The sequence below is a fragment of the Rousettus aegyptiacus genome, unplaced genomic scaffold (assembly GCF_014176215.1).
Source record: "Rousettus aegyptiacus isolate mRouAeg1 unplaced genomic scaffold, mRouAeg1.p scaffold_m13_p_3, whole genome shotgun sequence".
NCBI lineage: Eukaryota > Metazoa > Chordata > Mammalia > Chiroptera > Pteropodidae > Rousettus > Rousettus aegyptiacus.
Genome location: NW_023416306.1, coordinates 168,127,509 through 168,144,586, shown reverse-complemented (window position 1 = coordinate 168,144,586; position 17,078 = coordinate 168,127,509). Strand labels below are relative to the sequence as shown.

The following is a 17,078-nucleotide window of genomic DNA, read 5'->3' as shown; positions in this document are numbered from 1 at the left end:
GGAGCACCCCCATGTGGGAGAATACTTAAAGTTCACCTTATGAACAGGAGCAGCAGTTATCAGTAAATTTATTTTCTGACCCTGTAAATTATAAAATTAAATCTACGCGATTTGACAATAATATAATTATTCTAAATTTTAGGGAAGTTTCATGTTAAAAAACTAAATCACAAGCCTTCTTTAACATTCAAAAACAGGGAGATGAATTTTAAATGTGTTTTATGGAAAATTCCAAAAATGCACAAAAATAGAGGGCATAATATAATAAATTCCCGTGCATTCATTATCCACTTCATCAACTATCAAATGAAAGCCAACCCACTGTCCGTCCTTCCGCTTTCATTCCGATTATTCTGAAGCAAATCCCAGAGATCCTATCATTTCATCTGTAACTATATCGCGTTTATCTCCTCTCAAAATAAGGATTCTTTGTTAGACAGAGCCACAGTATTTTAGTCACCTCCCCGGAAAAAAAATATTCCCCTTATATGACCAAATATAGGGATTTTTTTTTTAATCATCATAATCACTATTTTATAACTGGGTGATTTTCCCCTCAATGGCTCTAGGAATCTTTTCATTAGAAAGAAAATCCAACTTCCTCATAAAAACAGGTAAAATGCAAACACACCCAGGAGTACTAATCACTATAGGGATGAACTCGATAAAACAGAACTACCAAAACAGTTCCCTAGACAGGCAAGCACAACCACAGGACAGTTTAAATCTGATAAAACAGGTCTGTCCATGTACTGATATCAAGCACGGTACTTTCTAATGTTGTTTAGTTATTCCTCCACCTCCCCAAATTTTTTATTAGGTAAAGATTATGAAAATAAAAGACATTCCAGAATAGTAAACATAGTATTTGTAAAATCTTTAGGGATAATAACATAGGTTAACAGCCAGCAAAAACACATTTTAGAATTATCACATTAAAATAACTGAATCACAAGGCGGCAAAATATCATTGTATCAGTTCAGCATTATCACTTGGCAACAGTTCTTATAATTATTTTGTAGAGGTTAACCAATTTAACATCTAGCTAAAGAAAATACTTACTTTGTGTAAAAGTTTGACCTAGAGTTTGGAGTATATTCAATTTGAAAGGATTCAAGAAGAAATCAATTATTTCACAAACAAAATGGAGGTTCACAAATCAATAGGAAAAAATATTCCAGTTGCCTACTGTATGCAAGAGACTGTCATAAGTAGAATTTCAAGGACAAATAAAAAAATAATTTTAATTTACTGGGTTAAATTAATAACTTAAAATCAGAGGTAAAAAGTGAGGCAAACACATTTAAAAAATAAAGGTATATGTCTGACATGCCACCCTGAATGAAAGTGCCCGATCTTGTCTGATCTCAGAAGCTAAGCAGGGTCGGGCCTGGTTAGTACTTGAATAGGAGACCACCAAGGGAGACCAGGGGCTGTAGGCATTTAAAAAAAAAAAAACAGATGTATCAACATAGCAAAAAAATACATATCCACAAAGAACGGTTTTCAGTTTTCATAATTTAAATTTCACTTTGACCTATAAATAAAACTGGTATATGAACCCTACATATTGTGACTAGTGATGATTTAAATGAGGTGTAATATGAACTATGTAAAGGGATGCGTTAGCATCTTGACAGTCCAAAAAAAAAAAGTTTCCATCGAATCCAGTGCTCTACCTTTAAACTATAATAAATACATTTATAGGCTAGCAAATAATTACTTTCACAAAGATAATTTTAATAGTCTCCTGTATATGCTCATTTTAATTCATTACACCACACTAATCTTAACAACTTAATAAAAGTCTCCTTGCTTTTTTTGTACCTGAGAGGCCAACAGAGAAGCTGCTGTCTGAACAGTTTCTGATTGAGTTGTACTTGTTTCTGTATCAGGTTGTTCCTGTGAGACAAAGAGGATGGGGGAGGAAAATATTTTAAAAAGAATAAAAGAACATAACAGGATTTGGTGGCTAATAAAGAAGACAAATTGGAAAACAGGAAGAAATCAACTGAAAGATGCGACTACATTACAAAATCATCTATGAAGCCTCATTGTAGGTTATTACACCATTTCACGTACGCATAAATTTCTATTTGCCTAAATCTTATAAGACATGGTCAAAATAGCTCATGACTTTCCAACAAGCTCCATTTTGGACATTTTAAGCAAATAATAATTAAAGCCATGCATAGGCACATTATGAAACGTTGCCCAGACAATAATTAACAGAATATAAACCCAAGCTCTTAGCTATGTGAAAAAAACAAAGCCCATTCAATGTTATTAAATAAAATTACCTAGAAGCACAAAAATCACTCTCATGCCTTTAACTAAAACTAGAAAATGTCTCTAAAACATTCGTCCTTCCTTTCGGTTCCTCCCCACTCCTCGATAGTCAATGCACTGCTTTACTCTACGTAGAAGCAGGAAATACAGGGTAAACCAGGTCATCCCACTGCTCTAAGTTTTTAAAAGCAGTACACGAAGGAAAATAACACATACATGTACACACGTAAATGAAAACAAACATAAAAATTTGAATTTCTATAAAACAAGGTATACTATAATAAAACAATGAAATACCTGAAACTGAAGAGTAAAATAAGTTGGAAGGAGGAGAAATAAAAGTACAGTATTTCTGAAGCAAAGCTTGGCAATAGGTATCGTTTTAAAAGGGAACGTACTATCTGCCCCAGTAATTTTTCTTTAAATAATTTATCCTAATGAAATAAATAAAAATGGATGGCAGGTATTTAGCCACAGCCAATACAACGGGAAAGACCAACTTTCTTTTTTTAACAAGAGCAATTGCTAATAACAGGAGTGCATTAAAAAATGGTAACTGCTTTAAGATAGCATTCTATGCAGCCATTAATATTTTCTAGATTATATAATGACATGAAAATTTTTTCTTGGTTTATAGAGTAAATAAATATTTGAAAGTAAAAGGCACTGGTACGTAAGCACAGACAAAATCTATAAAGACGTCAAAACGATGCTTGCTAAAATATCAATCATATGAATAATTTGGAGAAAATTTCTAATTTTCTACAAGAGGAGGAAAAAAGTTAAAAGCCTTCAGTAGTACATTTCAATTTCTCAAAGAAAAAAATGATGTTCAAAGTCTAATATGGTTTGGCTAAACCAATCTCTTCCATCCTATCTACCTTGTTTCAAAAGTCCCATGTACCCCAGGTCTAGCCAGAATCTTTAACCAAAAACCGGTTCTCTAAGGGGACCATTTTCTCACACTAACAGTGAGATGACCTTCTCATCTTGGATGGTCAAAAATTTTATGCATCCTTCAAGGATACCTCAAATATCCTCTCTTCCTTCAATGAAGCCTTTTCTATTTCTGCGGTCGGAAAGTGCTATCTAACTCTTCTTGCCTCTCGCCATCCCCACCATCCTCACTACTCTGATTTTCTTTGATCATGTAATTAATTCATCTACCACTTATCTTTCTCTGCTCGATTCTAAGTTCCTTTACAGGTAACTAACTCATCACTCTACTCCATTAAGTGTCCACCAGATTGTCCTGCATCTAGTGGGACCCTCAAATGTTTGAGGAATTCAATTTCAGCATTATAAACTAACACTAAAAAGGGACAAAACACTTCTCTAAAGACAGTATCGAAAACAACCTAACAGCTATAGAACAAAATATAGTACAATATTCCAGAGACATTCCTATTGCATCTCTGTACTCTTAATTGTGTATGTATTCCAAGGCTAAATTAGTATACCTTTGTTTCTGTTTTATCATGTCCACTCAAAGCAAGACAGTTAGCATCTTCACTTGTTTCATCCTGTTTTTTAAAAAAAAAAGCTTTATTCTCTAAAACGAAAAATTTTAGATTATTTGCCAATCAATGCTTTAATTCATGGTTTTTAAATTATAAAAAAATTTAACCTGTACGATCAACTATAGCCTTAAAATACATTACTGAATCACTTAAAAAAATTTTTTTTCATATTAACAAATTTAATTTGGCTTAAGTATCTACCAAAATTAAAAGAACATGAGATAAACTGTTATTGATCATCACCACCTAAATTTAGTACATTCCCCAAAACCACTAAGTTCATAACATATTTTTTGCAAGAAAGAGAAAAAAAGGAGTTCCTTGATCAATAAAAAATGTTATTGCCTGCATTATGAGATGCGCACTACACGTTAGCACATAAAAGGCTCTGAGAAGTTGTACAAATACCCCTTTAACTTTCCCAAACTTAATAAAACACAGAATTCTCCCTTGCTTAGTAAGATCCAGTAAAATTCTGAATAGAAAGTTTGAGAAATGCTCGAGTCTTAATTTTTAATTATAATTCTATTCAAAATAACTCATTTTTGATAGAGAAAAGGAAAAGCCAAAATTGGCTGTACTTTCTCATTCTTGAAGTGATTTGTAATAAACATCACTTTCTTAGAAAAATTATTTTGATATTAATTTCTCTGCTTTATTTACCAGGCAGAACTAAAATTTAATGTTAAATGTTGCTTTAAAACAATACATAGAAACAGGCTAACTTAAAAGAGGGAGAGATTTAATTGCAATATCATCTGATTCCATTAAGAACTTCCTTGTATCCTGCAAACATACAAACCTAACGAAGTCACCACTGGACAAATTTCAGTACTAATTGGATATGTGATACTGTGAACTACTGTTAATACTGGTAAATATACTTATATATTTAAATACAAACACAGAAATATGTATGATGATAATATACTATAGTTGTGTTTTTTATTAGACCTTATTTTTAGATGCACACTGAAATATTCATGGTTGAAATGATATGCCTGGCATTTGCTTCATGGAGGAAGGAGTAGATATATAGCTGAAACAAGGCCGGTCATGAGTTATTAACTACTGAAGCTAAGTGATGCAAATATGACTGTTCGTTATGATTTTGTACATGTTTGAAATTTTCCATGTTTTAAAAATATATATATAGCATCATTTAACCATGTAATCCAGGTGGTAGGGCAACCTTTTATTTATATTTTTACAATTTATATGTATCTGAAAAGCTTTAGCGTCTGATGAAAATTAAGCAGAAATTACCTGACAATTCCTAAAACCCTACTGATACACACGTTAGCATATTAATTGAGTAGAACCAGTGCTTCTTTCAGGTTTGCTAAAATTTCTAATAGCAAGTACTCATTGACAGAGAATAAAAGATCCAGTTTAGGAGAGCTTCTAAATTAGGTTATTTATAACAATCTTCAACTTTAGCACCATGAGATTTAGACCTGGGTTATAATCCTGGCTCTGACTTTGGATCAGATTTATAAATGGGAAAGCCACTGAACCTCAAATTTCTCTTCTAAGAAATGAGATTAGGCAATAACTGAGATTCCAAGATCCCTTTTGTATCTTAAAATTCCATTTTTGTCAGTCAACTCCATGGAGTTGCCATAAGCAAAACCTAGACTATGAGAAAACATACAGAAAAAAAATTACAAGAAAAAAGGGGAAGAAACCTATTTTAAAGGATACTATTTTAAGAGACATCAATCAATTACTAAACATCTTATTTAGTTACAGATTTGGACAAATAAAGACAACTTTTTAAAAAAAATCGGTGACACAATCAGGAATGTATGGGCACTAATTAGATATTTGATATTAATGAATTGATTTTCTTTCTAAGTGGGTTACATTTATTTTGTTTATGCTTTCTTTTTTGTAACCATTTATCTTTTAGAAATGAGATTTTAAAAATTCTAATGAAATGATCTGATGTCTGGATTTTGCATCCAAATAACCCAAGAACAGGGGGAAATGGAAAGGCTGAAAGAATTAAGGGTCTAGGGATTGGCTAAGTTACATGACGGGTACACGGGTATGAAATGATTCTCTTTACTTGCGTGTGTACTTAAAATTTTCCATACTAAGTTTAAAAATTCTGTACTTCTACCGCTTCTCTAAAATAGGCAGGAAACATGAGTGTTTTCTACCAAGATAGGAGCAAATGAAACTACAAACACTGTTCTGGCACACACACACTTACTTAGAGCTCAAGGAATTAGTAAGTCATTAACATTAAGGAAACAGAACAACAGGCGTCTAAGAGTTATGCTTACATATACTTAACTGAGATAAAAAAAAAAAAATGTGAATTCTGAAATGATCTGACAACTCCAAACAAATATAAGTAGATGAAATGTAAAAGGAGACCAAACTAGCGCATTCTTAGGCTGCTGCACAACACAAAATGCAGCACTAGGGCTTTTAACGACAGATTCCAGAGACTCGGCGATTAACTCTGAATCTCCACAATGTTTCAGGGCAGTATTGGGAAGATGGTGGGAGGCAGAAGACTAAGGAGGAGATGGACTGAGCTAACCCTTTATGGGAGTGGTTCTTAAAAAACAAAAACGAACAAACAGAATTTTAAGTTTTACACAGAAACGTTAATAAAGTTCTTTCCTTAATGTAAAAAAATAAATTCTAAGGCCTAACTTCTGGAATGTGTCTGATTCAGTATAGCTGGAGGCCCCAAAATCTGTATTAAGGGGGAAAAAATTTTAAAAATACCTAAAAAATTATTTCTGATATGCAACCAAGGCTCAAAATCACTACCTTGAAATTATTACACAGAAACAGATGAGTTTTCAGATGAGTATAACTGTCCTTCATTCGCATTTAGCATCGTAAGAGTGACAAAATTCATCAAATTATTCATAGTTCATTAATAGTGACTATTTCCAAAAAATCTAGAACAAAAAACTTCAGAATAACCTAGGAAATAGAACAATTATAGAGACAGTAAATTTTCCCCATTACAAATCAAACACTCCACAAGGACAGATTTTTTCCCATTCTAAAGAAACTGTTGTAATGATTTAAATTCCTAAACAACAAATCATCAGCCAAAAATCACAACAAAATTGGTGCTTTAGATGGACTGTTATCTCTGCACTAATGGCGAATATCTCACTAAAAGGAAAACAACATGACAGTGACTCCAGGGAGCAATGAAATTGTGTAACAAGGCTATTTCTATTTTAAGACACACCAAAATCAATGTACACTTACAATGGTTTCCTAAAACTACTCGACGTTTTATCAAGATAAACCATCCACTATAAAAAATTGAAGTACAGCCAGAAAATTTCCTGAAGGGTTATAGAAAACAATCACTGATGGTCCCAAAACTAATTTGACTTTGCGACTTTGGTCAGTCATTCAATAAGCATTCCCTGAGAACCACTCGTAGTCAGCGGCCCTGTTAACACTAAGCACAGTGTAGAAACTCCAAAACTCCAACTGGGTCACAGAAGTAAAAACCTATCCCATCAGTACACGAAAGAGATAGAATTGTAAGAAAATAATAAATTATGGTGTCGTGTAAATCCATGCTCAATTGTTACAAACTCGACAGGCTATAAAAAGAAGTCTGAATGAGGCAGAGCTTCGTGGAAGAGGTAGTCACCGAGAAGAGGAGGAAGGGTTAGGAGAAACTATGGCACTACAGCACGACCCAAACATTTTCTAAAAGCTTTCCTCCTTGCTGCTTCTCAATTCTGGCTCACAAAGGTTTTCTTCCACTGGATTTTAAAACAGTTAAACTAGTATCCCCATGGGTAACTAACATATAGGTACCTCTTCTGTTTTGGTTTTCTTGGGACTCTCTTCCTTGTGAGGTGAGGATCTCCTCTTGACTCCTGCTACAGGATTAGGTATTTTTGTTGTTGTATTTCCTGAAGGTCTAGGTGGTGGGTTTACCAGACGTGTTGAAGAAACGACTCTGGAGACTGTAGGCTTTGGTGGTGATGAAATGGCTGGCTGTGTGGCAGTTTGAGGAATGCTTTCACTCGATGTACCTTCGTAGTAAGTATACATTAATACGTAAAAATTAAAATAAATCACAGCAACATCGTTACAAAGTAAAACTTTATGTCTCTGAATTTGATAATTTCACATGCAAATAATGGCATTAAAAACTGAATTCAAAATACGTTAACAAATAAAGCCATTTTTCAAAATGAAGATTAAACCCCATGTAATGTAAGTACTCTCAAACCTATCAAACCAATCTCCTTACCCCCTGAGCTTTCACTGGAATTTACTTGTGGCACAGAAACTTCAGTAGCCTGTATGTTGGTCACAGATGCTGCTGTTACAGCTGGAGCAGGACTGTTTCTGCTATTAAAAAAAAAAAAAAAAAAAAAAAGATGTTGAAAAGTAAATAAAGCAGTATAAAATTCAAAATCAAAATTTATGTGAAGTTATTTTCTAAAGTAAATGATCTCTTAGGTTTACTTATACATTTACACTAGTAACCGACTTTGATAAAATACAACTGATAGTAGAAAGCACAGAGGTTCTACAGCGGTGCTGTCCAACACAACTTTCTGTAACTGTCCTTTATCTGCACTGGCCAACATGGTAGCCACTATACAGATGTAGATACTCTGCCCTTGAACTATGGCTAGTAAAAAACTAAATATTTAATTTTATTTAATAATTAAATTTGAAATGTCACATGTGGCTAGTTACCACCACATTAGAACAGTTCTAAAAAATCTTATCTGATTTGGGGTAACAGACTTATTTAACGTATAAGATTTAAGGTATAAAATGATTTAAGGTATAAGAAAATCCTATCAAAATATACAAATATTTTTGAATATATAAATAAGGAAACAGAGAAATAGAAACAAGTTTCTTTACACAGCATCTAAGGATTCACGAAACCGTAAAAGCCCATCCATGGCCCAAACGATAAAGACACCCAAAGCTCAGGCCTGTCTTCTATGTTCTGGACCCCACTCACTCGTCATCTTAAGAAACTCAAATCATTCCTCCTTTACTCACCTATCTCTTCAGCTTTTCTGTTTCAAATAAATTCTATATATAGAGATTTAAATAATCTTGTTTTTATTACCCCCTGAAAGAAGAGCAAAAAGTTCTCTGTGGCTACTCTCCTTCAGCTAAAAAGCTCACTCTCTGCAAGTGCTGAGTGATGATGTCACACAAAGTAGGCAGCACTAGAGGACTTGGACTTCTGGCGCCCACATGACATTCATATAAAAACCAGAAAGCATGCAGCTTATTAAAACTTTGGGGCTAACTGGTGTACAGCAGGTCCACAAAAAACGTCATTTCATTATAATGTTGCTCAGAAAAAAAAAAAGATTCCTGGCTAGAACCACTGTCTGTGGAGTTCCGCACACCCTCCTCCCCACGTCTGTGCGAGTTTTCTCCAGGTACTCTGGATTCCGTCCCAAAGCTGAGTACGTGTGGTGAACTGGCGCGTCTGCGCGGTCCCATATGAGTGAGTGTGGGTGTGAGTGGCCCGGCAATGGAAGCGAGTCCTGTTTGGGATAACAGCCTAACGAGATGATTTTAACAACAAGAATATTTGTACTGCGTTTATAAACAGCCCTTCCTTCCCTCGTTTTCCTTACCCCTGAGAGCTGCCAGAACTGTTCAATGGACTGGTCTTCATAGCACTAGTAGGTGAAGGCACAGACATGCTGTTATCACTGTCCATAGACAAGTCGAGGCTGCTATCGTTCAGAGGTGTCAATCTGACACCTTCTGTTGAATGCTGCAATTAATAAAATGCATAATCAAATATTCTTTTTTAACCCAGATCTTTGAAATATGAACATTATTTTATTTAACCTCTAAATGAGTTCTACTAAAAAGCACAAATCAAGAAGTTCATAAAGTTCAGAAGTGCCATGCTGACTACAGGGCAAAGATTTGAGAGACATACTTCCTGACTTTGGGAGGCGTTCAACTCAATAAGTTCTTCCGCGGGAGAAAAGGAGACAGGACTGGTCCATTAAATGCACACACTGACTGTAAGACACACTGAGTACTAAAAAGTACGTGAGAACATATGGATCTTAAATCAGGGGGTTAAATATACACACACACACATACATGTTTAAAAAAAGTCTTTTAATAATAAGTATGATACTAACAACGAATATCTCTCTGGCTAGTGGGATTAGAATTTTTGTTTATAGATTTTAAAATTATTCTCAGATGAACATAAAAATTGTGTAATTTCAAAAAAACGGTAATACAATTTAGTACCACTCTTAACTATTTGAAAATAAACGACACTCTCTAAAGCAGGGATTTCAAGTGCTCTAACTGCAGCTTAGGCTTTTAACATGGTACATTTAACAGTGTAACTTATCCTGTGAGGAAAAAAAGCAAAAATATTTTTCTAAAAATAGAAAATTTATTTCTTCAGCTTTTTTCCCCCCAGAATGCTTTTAGCCTCAGTGTTCACTTACCTACAGAAACATTTTAATGGAAATAATTTGCATTGCTGTCAAAAACCCATGCCCTGCGTGTGTGTACACTCTATGCTAACAGTTAATTTAGAACTAAAGAGACACCACTTGTGTACATAAATCAATACTGATAAAATGAGGAAGATGAGATCTGGCAGCAGGGAGAGGAGGAGAGAGTAAACCACTTTCTCATGAAGCTACTTGTGAAACAAATTTTCTAATATTTGAAAATATTTTCACATACAAAAATGCTACCACCTCACTCTCCAACAGACAAAGGTTGGCTCAGTAAATTACACTCAATTCCAAAGAGTTACCTGCCTGACCAGATGATCACACACTTGTGAAATGACAGGCCACTTGCTGGGGGTGACCTGTGAACATTAGAGGCTTTAAAGAATGGTCTGAACACAAAACAGCATTAAGCTGCTTTGCTTTGCCGATGTGTCTTTAACTATGTCTATGTCTGTGTCTCTACTGGCACAAGAGACTTCAATGCCAAGAAATCATAAATATGCTATCAAAACTTACTAGTAAAGGATAAATATGGACCATACTAGAGATACATGAACACCTATACTTTGCACTGAGACCTAGGTCCAATCCACATCCCATACTACATGGCCTTGAGCAAGTTTTTTAACCGCTCTGTATCTTCTATAAAACAGACAATAGTTATGGGTTGTTGTATCATTAAATATAGAAAAACACTTGTACTCTGTACTTTGCAAATAGCAGTTAATAAAAAGAGTCCAAAGAAAAGATTCATGGATGTAAATTTCTAGACACTTGTTATAAAAACAAGAAAAGTGCTATTTTACTAGTGAAAACTTGGAAATAATCTATATGATCTCAAACAGAGGACAGATTTAATACTGTAGCCAAAGAAATACTAGGTAGCCATTTGGTAATTGTAATTTGGATAGGTGGTCAAAATATAATAAAGCACCTTAAGTTGCAAAATGGTAACAAAAATCTTTAAACAGATATATTATATGCAGTTACATATGTACACTGGATAATCTGTGCAGAAATAAGCTGAAATGTTAAGAGTAGCTAGTAATAGGTGATAAGATTATAGTTACGCCTTATTTGATAAACCATTTCTGGACTATGTTAACAACAGATTTCTGATTATTAATGATTCCTTTTATATTCAAGAAGATAACATCTAGACACTATCTTAAGAAATAGAAAATAAAATTTACTTAAACTATACACTAATTGTTCCAAATACCAATACTGCCATGCAAATAGGAGTTTTAAAAGGTAATCTGAATCAAGGGTTCTGGAAAATCTATTATCTCAGTTATAAAATGCTATTTTAATAAAATAGAAATAGGTAAGTGTTAAAAACATAACTTAATTATTTACATTTACTTCTAAAAACATGAAATGTTGATGTGTTTTTATATGTAGCAAATACACACTTAAGTATAGTTGCTTAAACCCATTAACAGAACACCGAGGAACAATCAGAAGACAAATGTTTGATTTGACACTTTAAAAATAAAACTACTTGATGGTAAATTTCCTATTATGTATCTTTAATGACAAGAAAGCACAAAAGAACAAAAGAGAAAGGAAGGGAAAGAAAAAACAAATGATGCTCAAGAAAAGAACAGTACACTTTTGTCACTTTCTAGATTATTCAGTTAACTCATGAAACCATTAGGTTGAGAATAACAAATTAAGCCACATAAAGGCTTTGACGTGACGGCATTTTTAAAAATGTAGCATGCTTTTAAAAATTGCATTTTAAACAAAAAAAATCAAGTACCTCTACCCTAAGTTATGTTGATAATAATAGAAGCTAATATAGGGATTTACTATGTGCCAGGCACTAGTCTAAACAACCTTTTACAAGTATCAACTCACTTTATCCTCACAAAATACGTACATGGATAGAAATATTATCCTGATTTTAGAAATGAGGCAAATCAAGAACAAGATGTTTGTTATAAAACCTGCCCACGTATCACAGCTAGGACGCAGTAGAACCTAAAACTGAACCAGGAAGTGTACTCTGAAGGCTCAGCCCTTGACATAGATGCTTTCGTATTACAACATATTTTATGTTTTAAGAAATGGAACATTATAAAGTTGAAGCCCCCTATGTATTAACTTTATTCCTCTCCTCCCAATCCAGTCCCAGTTAACCATTATCCTGAAAGTGGTGGTTATCATTCTAACATATACTTTTATTTCATATTCTCTTTTAAATCGTACGGTTTTTATATTTTTTAAACTTGTACACTTTATATAAACGTATCGAATGGTACATATTCATCTGTACCTTTCTAACTTAACACAATATGTAACTTTAGCTTATTTTCACTACTCTGTTTATTATAGGAATAAGTCATCCATTTTTTAAACCATTTAAAGTAAAAATGTAATAGTTATCTCTGCACTAAAATCCCATTAAAGAAGTCCAAATTAGAAAAAAAGCTTTAAGTTATTCAACAGAAAGCACTAACAAGAGAACAACATAAAACAAAACATTAACTCAGGTTATCTGTTAGTGATCTTTATACTTAATAACTGTAAATTTTTAAACAAAATACACACATAATTCTTACCAAATAAACCAATTTTCATTTAAAAAGTCCTATAATTTACTTATCCACATAATACCTAATTTGTTTTCTTTTTAAAGGAAATTAGATACTAATGTGGAATATTAAATAGATAAGAATAAAAGGCTTTGAAGAAAATACAAACATATATAAAACAAGGATACAAAGCGTCACCCCTGATCTTTCTGAAGTCCGAAGCAAGTATGTGCAAGAAATCTGCTTAGGAACAAGGTTTCACATAACGGAACTGCTCCATTTAACAGAATTTTAAAATGCTGTGATCTATTTCAAATATAACTAATTCACTGAACCTAAATTTTTGAAGTATTGATAGCCTGGATACATAGAATATTATGTTAGTAATGCTTTTTAAGTACTTTCTAAATTTACCTTTTTCTTTTTCTGAAGCACATGATTAGGTAGTAGCTCATGGAGTTGCTTTCTTTTCACATGCATTGCAGCAATTTTCATGTCCACCTCAAACATCTTGCTGTTTATTGCTTGCCTATAAACTACACAATTAGGAAATTGTTACAAGAAACAAACATTTTAATAAAGGTAGTTAACTCACCCAGGAGAAGCTATTCTAAGTAGGGATCCTTTTTTCATTAATATCTCACACATCTGTAAAATCATCAGGTCAAAACGTCTCTCTAATCTAACAATTTATGTCCTGAGCAAACTCTAAGTCACGTAACTGCAAGGTCTAGATAATGAATAATAGCACAAAGTATATTAATTCTTCCAGTGTAATAATTCTTAAAGTGATAATTTTAAAGAATAACTCTTTAAGAAAGAGCATTGGAGAAAAAGGGGTTCTTAAACCCATACCCTTTTATATGCTCCCAGTAGAATTTATAATACAAATCTAAGTATGTAACGAATACACAGAAGTCAAACTTACTAAATATACCTCAAGAATCTGCAAGATAAAATTTTAAGACAATAACATATTTTCTATTATAGAAATAACTCAACAGAGGTCACAGAAGAAAAATAATATGCTAAAAATAAGTATATCCAAATAATTTAGTTCCAGAAGCTCCCAAAATGGAAAAGTTCATTCATTCATTCAAAAACAAATATTTATTGAGTGGCTATACTGTAACACACTGTTCTAGACATAGGAGATATAGCAGGGAATAAGAGACCAAAAGAATTTCACAGAGTATGCATTCCAGTAGGAAAAATATAATGAACAGGGAAAAAAAAATAAGTAAAATGTAGTTATCCTCTGAATAATGTGGAGGTTAGGGGCGGCAGCCTCCCAAGAACTCTAAACACAAATATAATGGGAATATAACTATCACAGTCCCAACCACGGAGTTGACCCTTGAACATGGGTTTGAACTGGGTAGAGGTCAACTGAAAAACTCCACATATATGTGGATCCACGCAGTTCAAACCCATGTTGCTCAACAGTCAACTGTATTTCATATCAGATGGTGGTAAGTGTTATGGAGAAAAACTGAGTAGGGAAGAAAAGCAGCTCAGCCTGGAAACTGAGATTACATTTGAGTGGAGACGTAAATGAAAGTGAGGAAGTGAGCTGACAGTACCTGGTGGAATAGCATTCCAGGAAGAGCAAACATCAAGGACAAAATGTCCTGAGTGGAGAACATGCCTGGAATGTTTGAGGAACAACAAAAAGGCCACGGGGAAGGAGGAAAAGTAGAGATCAGTAATCCTGTATCTGCAATTCTAAAACCCCAAAAGCTCCCACCCAACACAGAAGTTTTTCCTAAGACTGGCACCAAAACTCAATGGGCAACAACCCTGATCTAAACTATCTGCGGCTATCTGGTCTCGTCCTCTGCTCAATGTGAACAGCGAACATCTGCTTGCAGAATGTTAGTCTTGACTACCAAACATCACTCCAGGCCCCAGTGGGAATGTTAATAACTTTGTTATCTTTCTGGCCCCAAGGCACATGGATAAAGTATTATGAACTTATAACAGAAAACAATGTCAGAGACAGAATGAGATTGTCAAATCAAGTAAAGACCTGGACTTATACTTTGAGTGACATGGCTAGCCGTTACAGGTTTGAACAGACGAGACTTGATTTAGCCTAACATCATTTTGGATGCTGACAGAAAAAGCTGAAGGTGGGCAAGGGCAGAACAAGAATCCTATAGTAAGCAGTAGCAGCAATCCAACCGAGCCTAAGTGGCGTGGACTAGGCTGACAGTAGTAGAAATACCAATGAGCAACAGAAATCTCAATCAATGTATTCTGAAAGCAGAGGGAAAAGAAATTTTTAATGGATTTATATCAAGTACAGAAGGTTCTTGAAGAATGTCATTTCATTATAACACTGATGAAAAAAAAATATTTGATTCCTGGCCAGGACCACTGTATGTGTAGTTTGCATGTTCTCCCCATGTCCGCATGGGTTCCCTCCAGGTACCCCAGTTTCCTCCCACATCCCAAAGATGTGCAGTTAGGTGAATTGGCAGGTCTAACTGTCCCAGTCTGAGTGAGTGTGGGTATGTGAGCCTGCCTTATACTGGACAGGTGTCATGCCCAGGTTAAGTTCCACCTTCTGCCCTGAGCTGCTGGGAAAGGCTCCGGCCACCTACTACCTTGAACTGAAATTAGTAGAAATAATTCTGTTTTTTATTAATCTTTCTTAAATGTATGTATAGCTCACATTTATTTTAATACTTAATATTAGAAGTTTTAAAATCTTTATTTAGAAGTTTGGTGATGCTTTTGAGACCAAAAATATGACATAGGAACTTAAACTTTTATGTTTATGTCAACTTAGTCTATGGTTAAATTGGTGGCTTTTTATACATCATTTAGCTTAAAGCTGCAGTTTCCAAGAATCTATGACATTAAGTAAAAATTTACTATATGAGAAACACAAGAGTCAAGGAGGACCCCAAGATTTCCTAGCTTGAACATATGAATACAAGAGCATGTTGCCAAAAGCAGGTCAAAAGATCTGAACAAGTTGGAAGAGACTGGAGGTAACAATGTGAGGTCTGAACATGCTAAGTTTGTTTTATTAAAAACCCCACAAAGTATTCCATTAAAATGTTTCAAAATAAAGGACAACTAAATATTTCCTACCCAAAATACCTGAAAGTTCCTTGAAAAGCATGATGGTTAATACAATCTTTGATGAAAAGCTCACCTTAGATGCAATGTACAAAACAAATTTTTCAATTCAAATATCTCTACATAATTCCTAAATAGTTTAAGCTGACATCAGAATTTTTACTTTGCAAAAAAAACTTCTGTGGTGTTTCAGCAGGTGGAGTTATCACCCCCCAAATCACATCCTAAAGAACCTGCACAAGTGCTTTTATCATCACTGTAGTGAAGGGCTGTCACTTGCCAGGGACACTAAATACGCTTTAATGTGGAGAGTTCCTCATGGTGAAGAACCGTACCACGTCCGAATTAGACTCCTAAAGATAAAAAACCTACCTATCAATTATCTGAACCAAGAACTTAACTCGATTTTACATAAAAACAAAGCATTTTTAATATGGGTTTTCCAGGAATGCAACCATCACATCAAGAGATCACCTCTCATTTTATTTGAAACTAACTTTTATTATGTCACCAATGGCAATGCTTCTGATGGTCTCTGAATCACAACAGACAGCACCTATGTCAGTAGGAATTCACAGATGTCACACTGCCAGTGATCCTACATATAGGTGCAATCACCTGACGACAGCATATCTGCTAGTCCCTGTGCCTCAGCGTCTACATACTGAAATACATATTCTTTGACTTCTCCTTTATATTATTTAGTGCATGATATTGACGTTTTAACAAATTGAACCAATTTTTATCTCTCCTCCATGGAGGTAAAAATTTTTTAATGTTAAATCTGAATGTCTTTAGAGGAAAACTCCCTATTAGAGTTTTCCAAGTGAAAATGCCACACACTAAATTTTTTTAAAATGTGGGGAAAAGGAGAAATTTTTAAAGAAAAATTAAGTTACTCAAGAAGATGCACATATTCATCACTGTCTGAGAGCAAATTTACCATTCTTTTGAAAAACTGTATATGTAAATATAGCTGTAGCTCTGCCAACTACATCCACCATCTGACCTCTAGGTAAACTGTACCACCTTATATCTCAGGGTACAAGTCAATCTGAAATGTAGCTCGAATCATTCTATCCTCCACCTATAAATTAACACTTGGGTCTATATGTGACACAGAGGATAAATTTCCTCATGTCACCAAAAGCTCAGC

General features: G+C 34.2%; 1 protein-coding gene across 4 annotated transcripts in view; it reads right to left on the bottom strand.

Annotated features, from left to right (window-relative positions):
* The window catches only part of PAPOLA (poly(A) polymerase alpha), a 57,866-nt gene that overhangs the window by 2,539 nt on the left and 38,249 nt on the right, over nt 1–17,078 (bottom strand). The window contains exons 16-21 of one of the 4 annotated variants that reach the window (XM_016159847.2): nt 13,247–13,368; nt 9,432–9,574; nt 8,066–8,163; nt 7,624–7,844; nt 3,751–3,813; nt 1,829–1,903 (exon numbers count right to left, since the gene is read on the bottom strand). In XM_016159847.2, coding sequence (XP_016015333.1) covers nt 1,829–1,903; nt 3,751–3,813; nt 7,624–7,844; nt 8,066–8,163; nt 9,432–9,574; nt 13,247–13,368 — 722 coding nt within the window. Of the gene's footprint in view, nt 1–1,828; nt 1,904–3,750; nt 3,814–7,623; nt 7,845–8,065; nt 8,167–9,431; nt 9,575–13,246; nt 13,369–17,078 lie in introns of all 4 variants that reach the window. The other 3 variants (XM_016159846.2, XM_036218302.1, XM_016159848.2) reach the window with 3 other exon arrangements.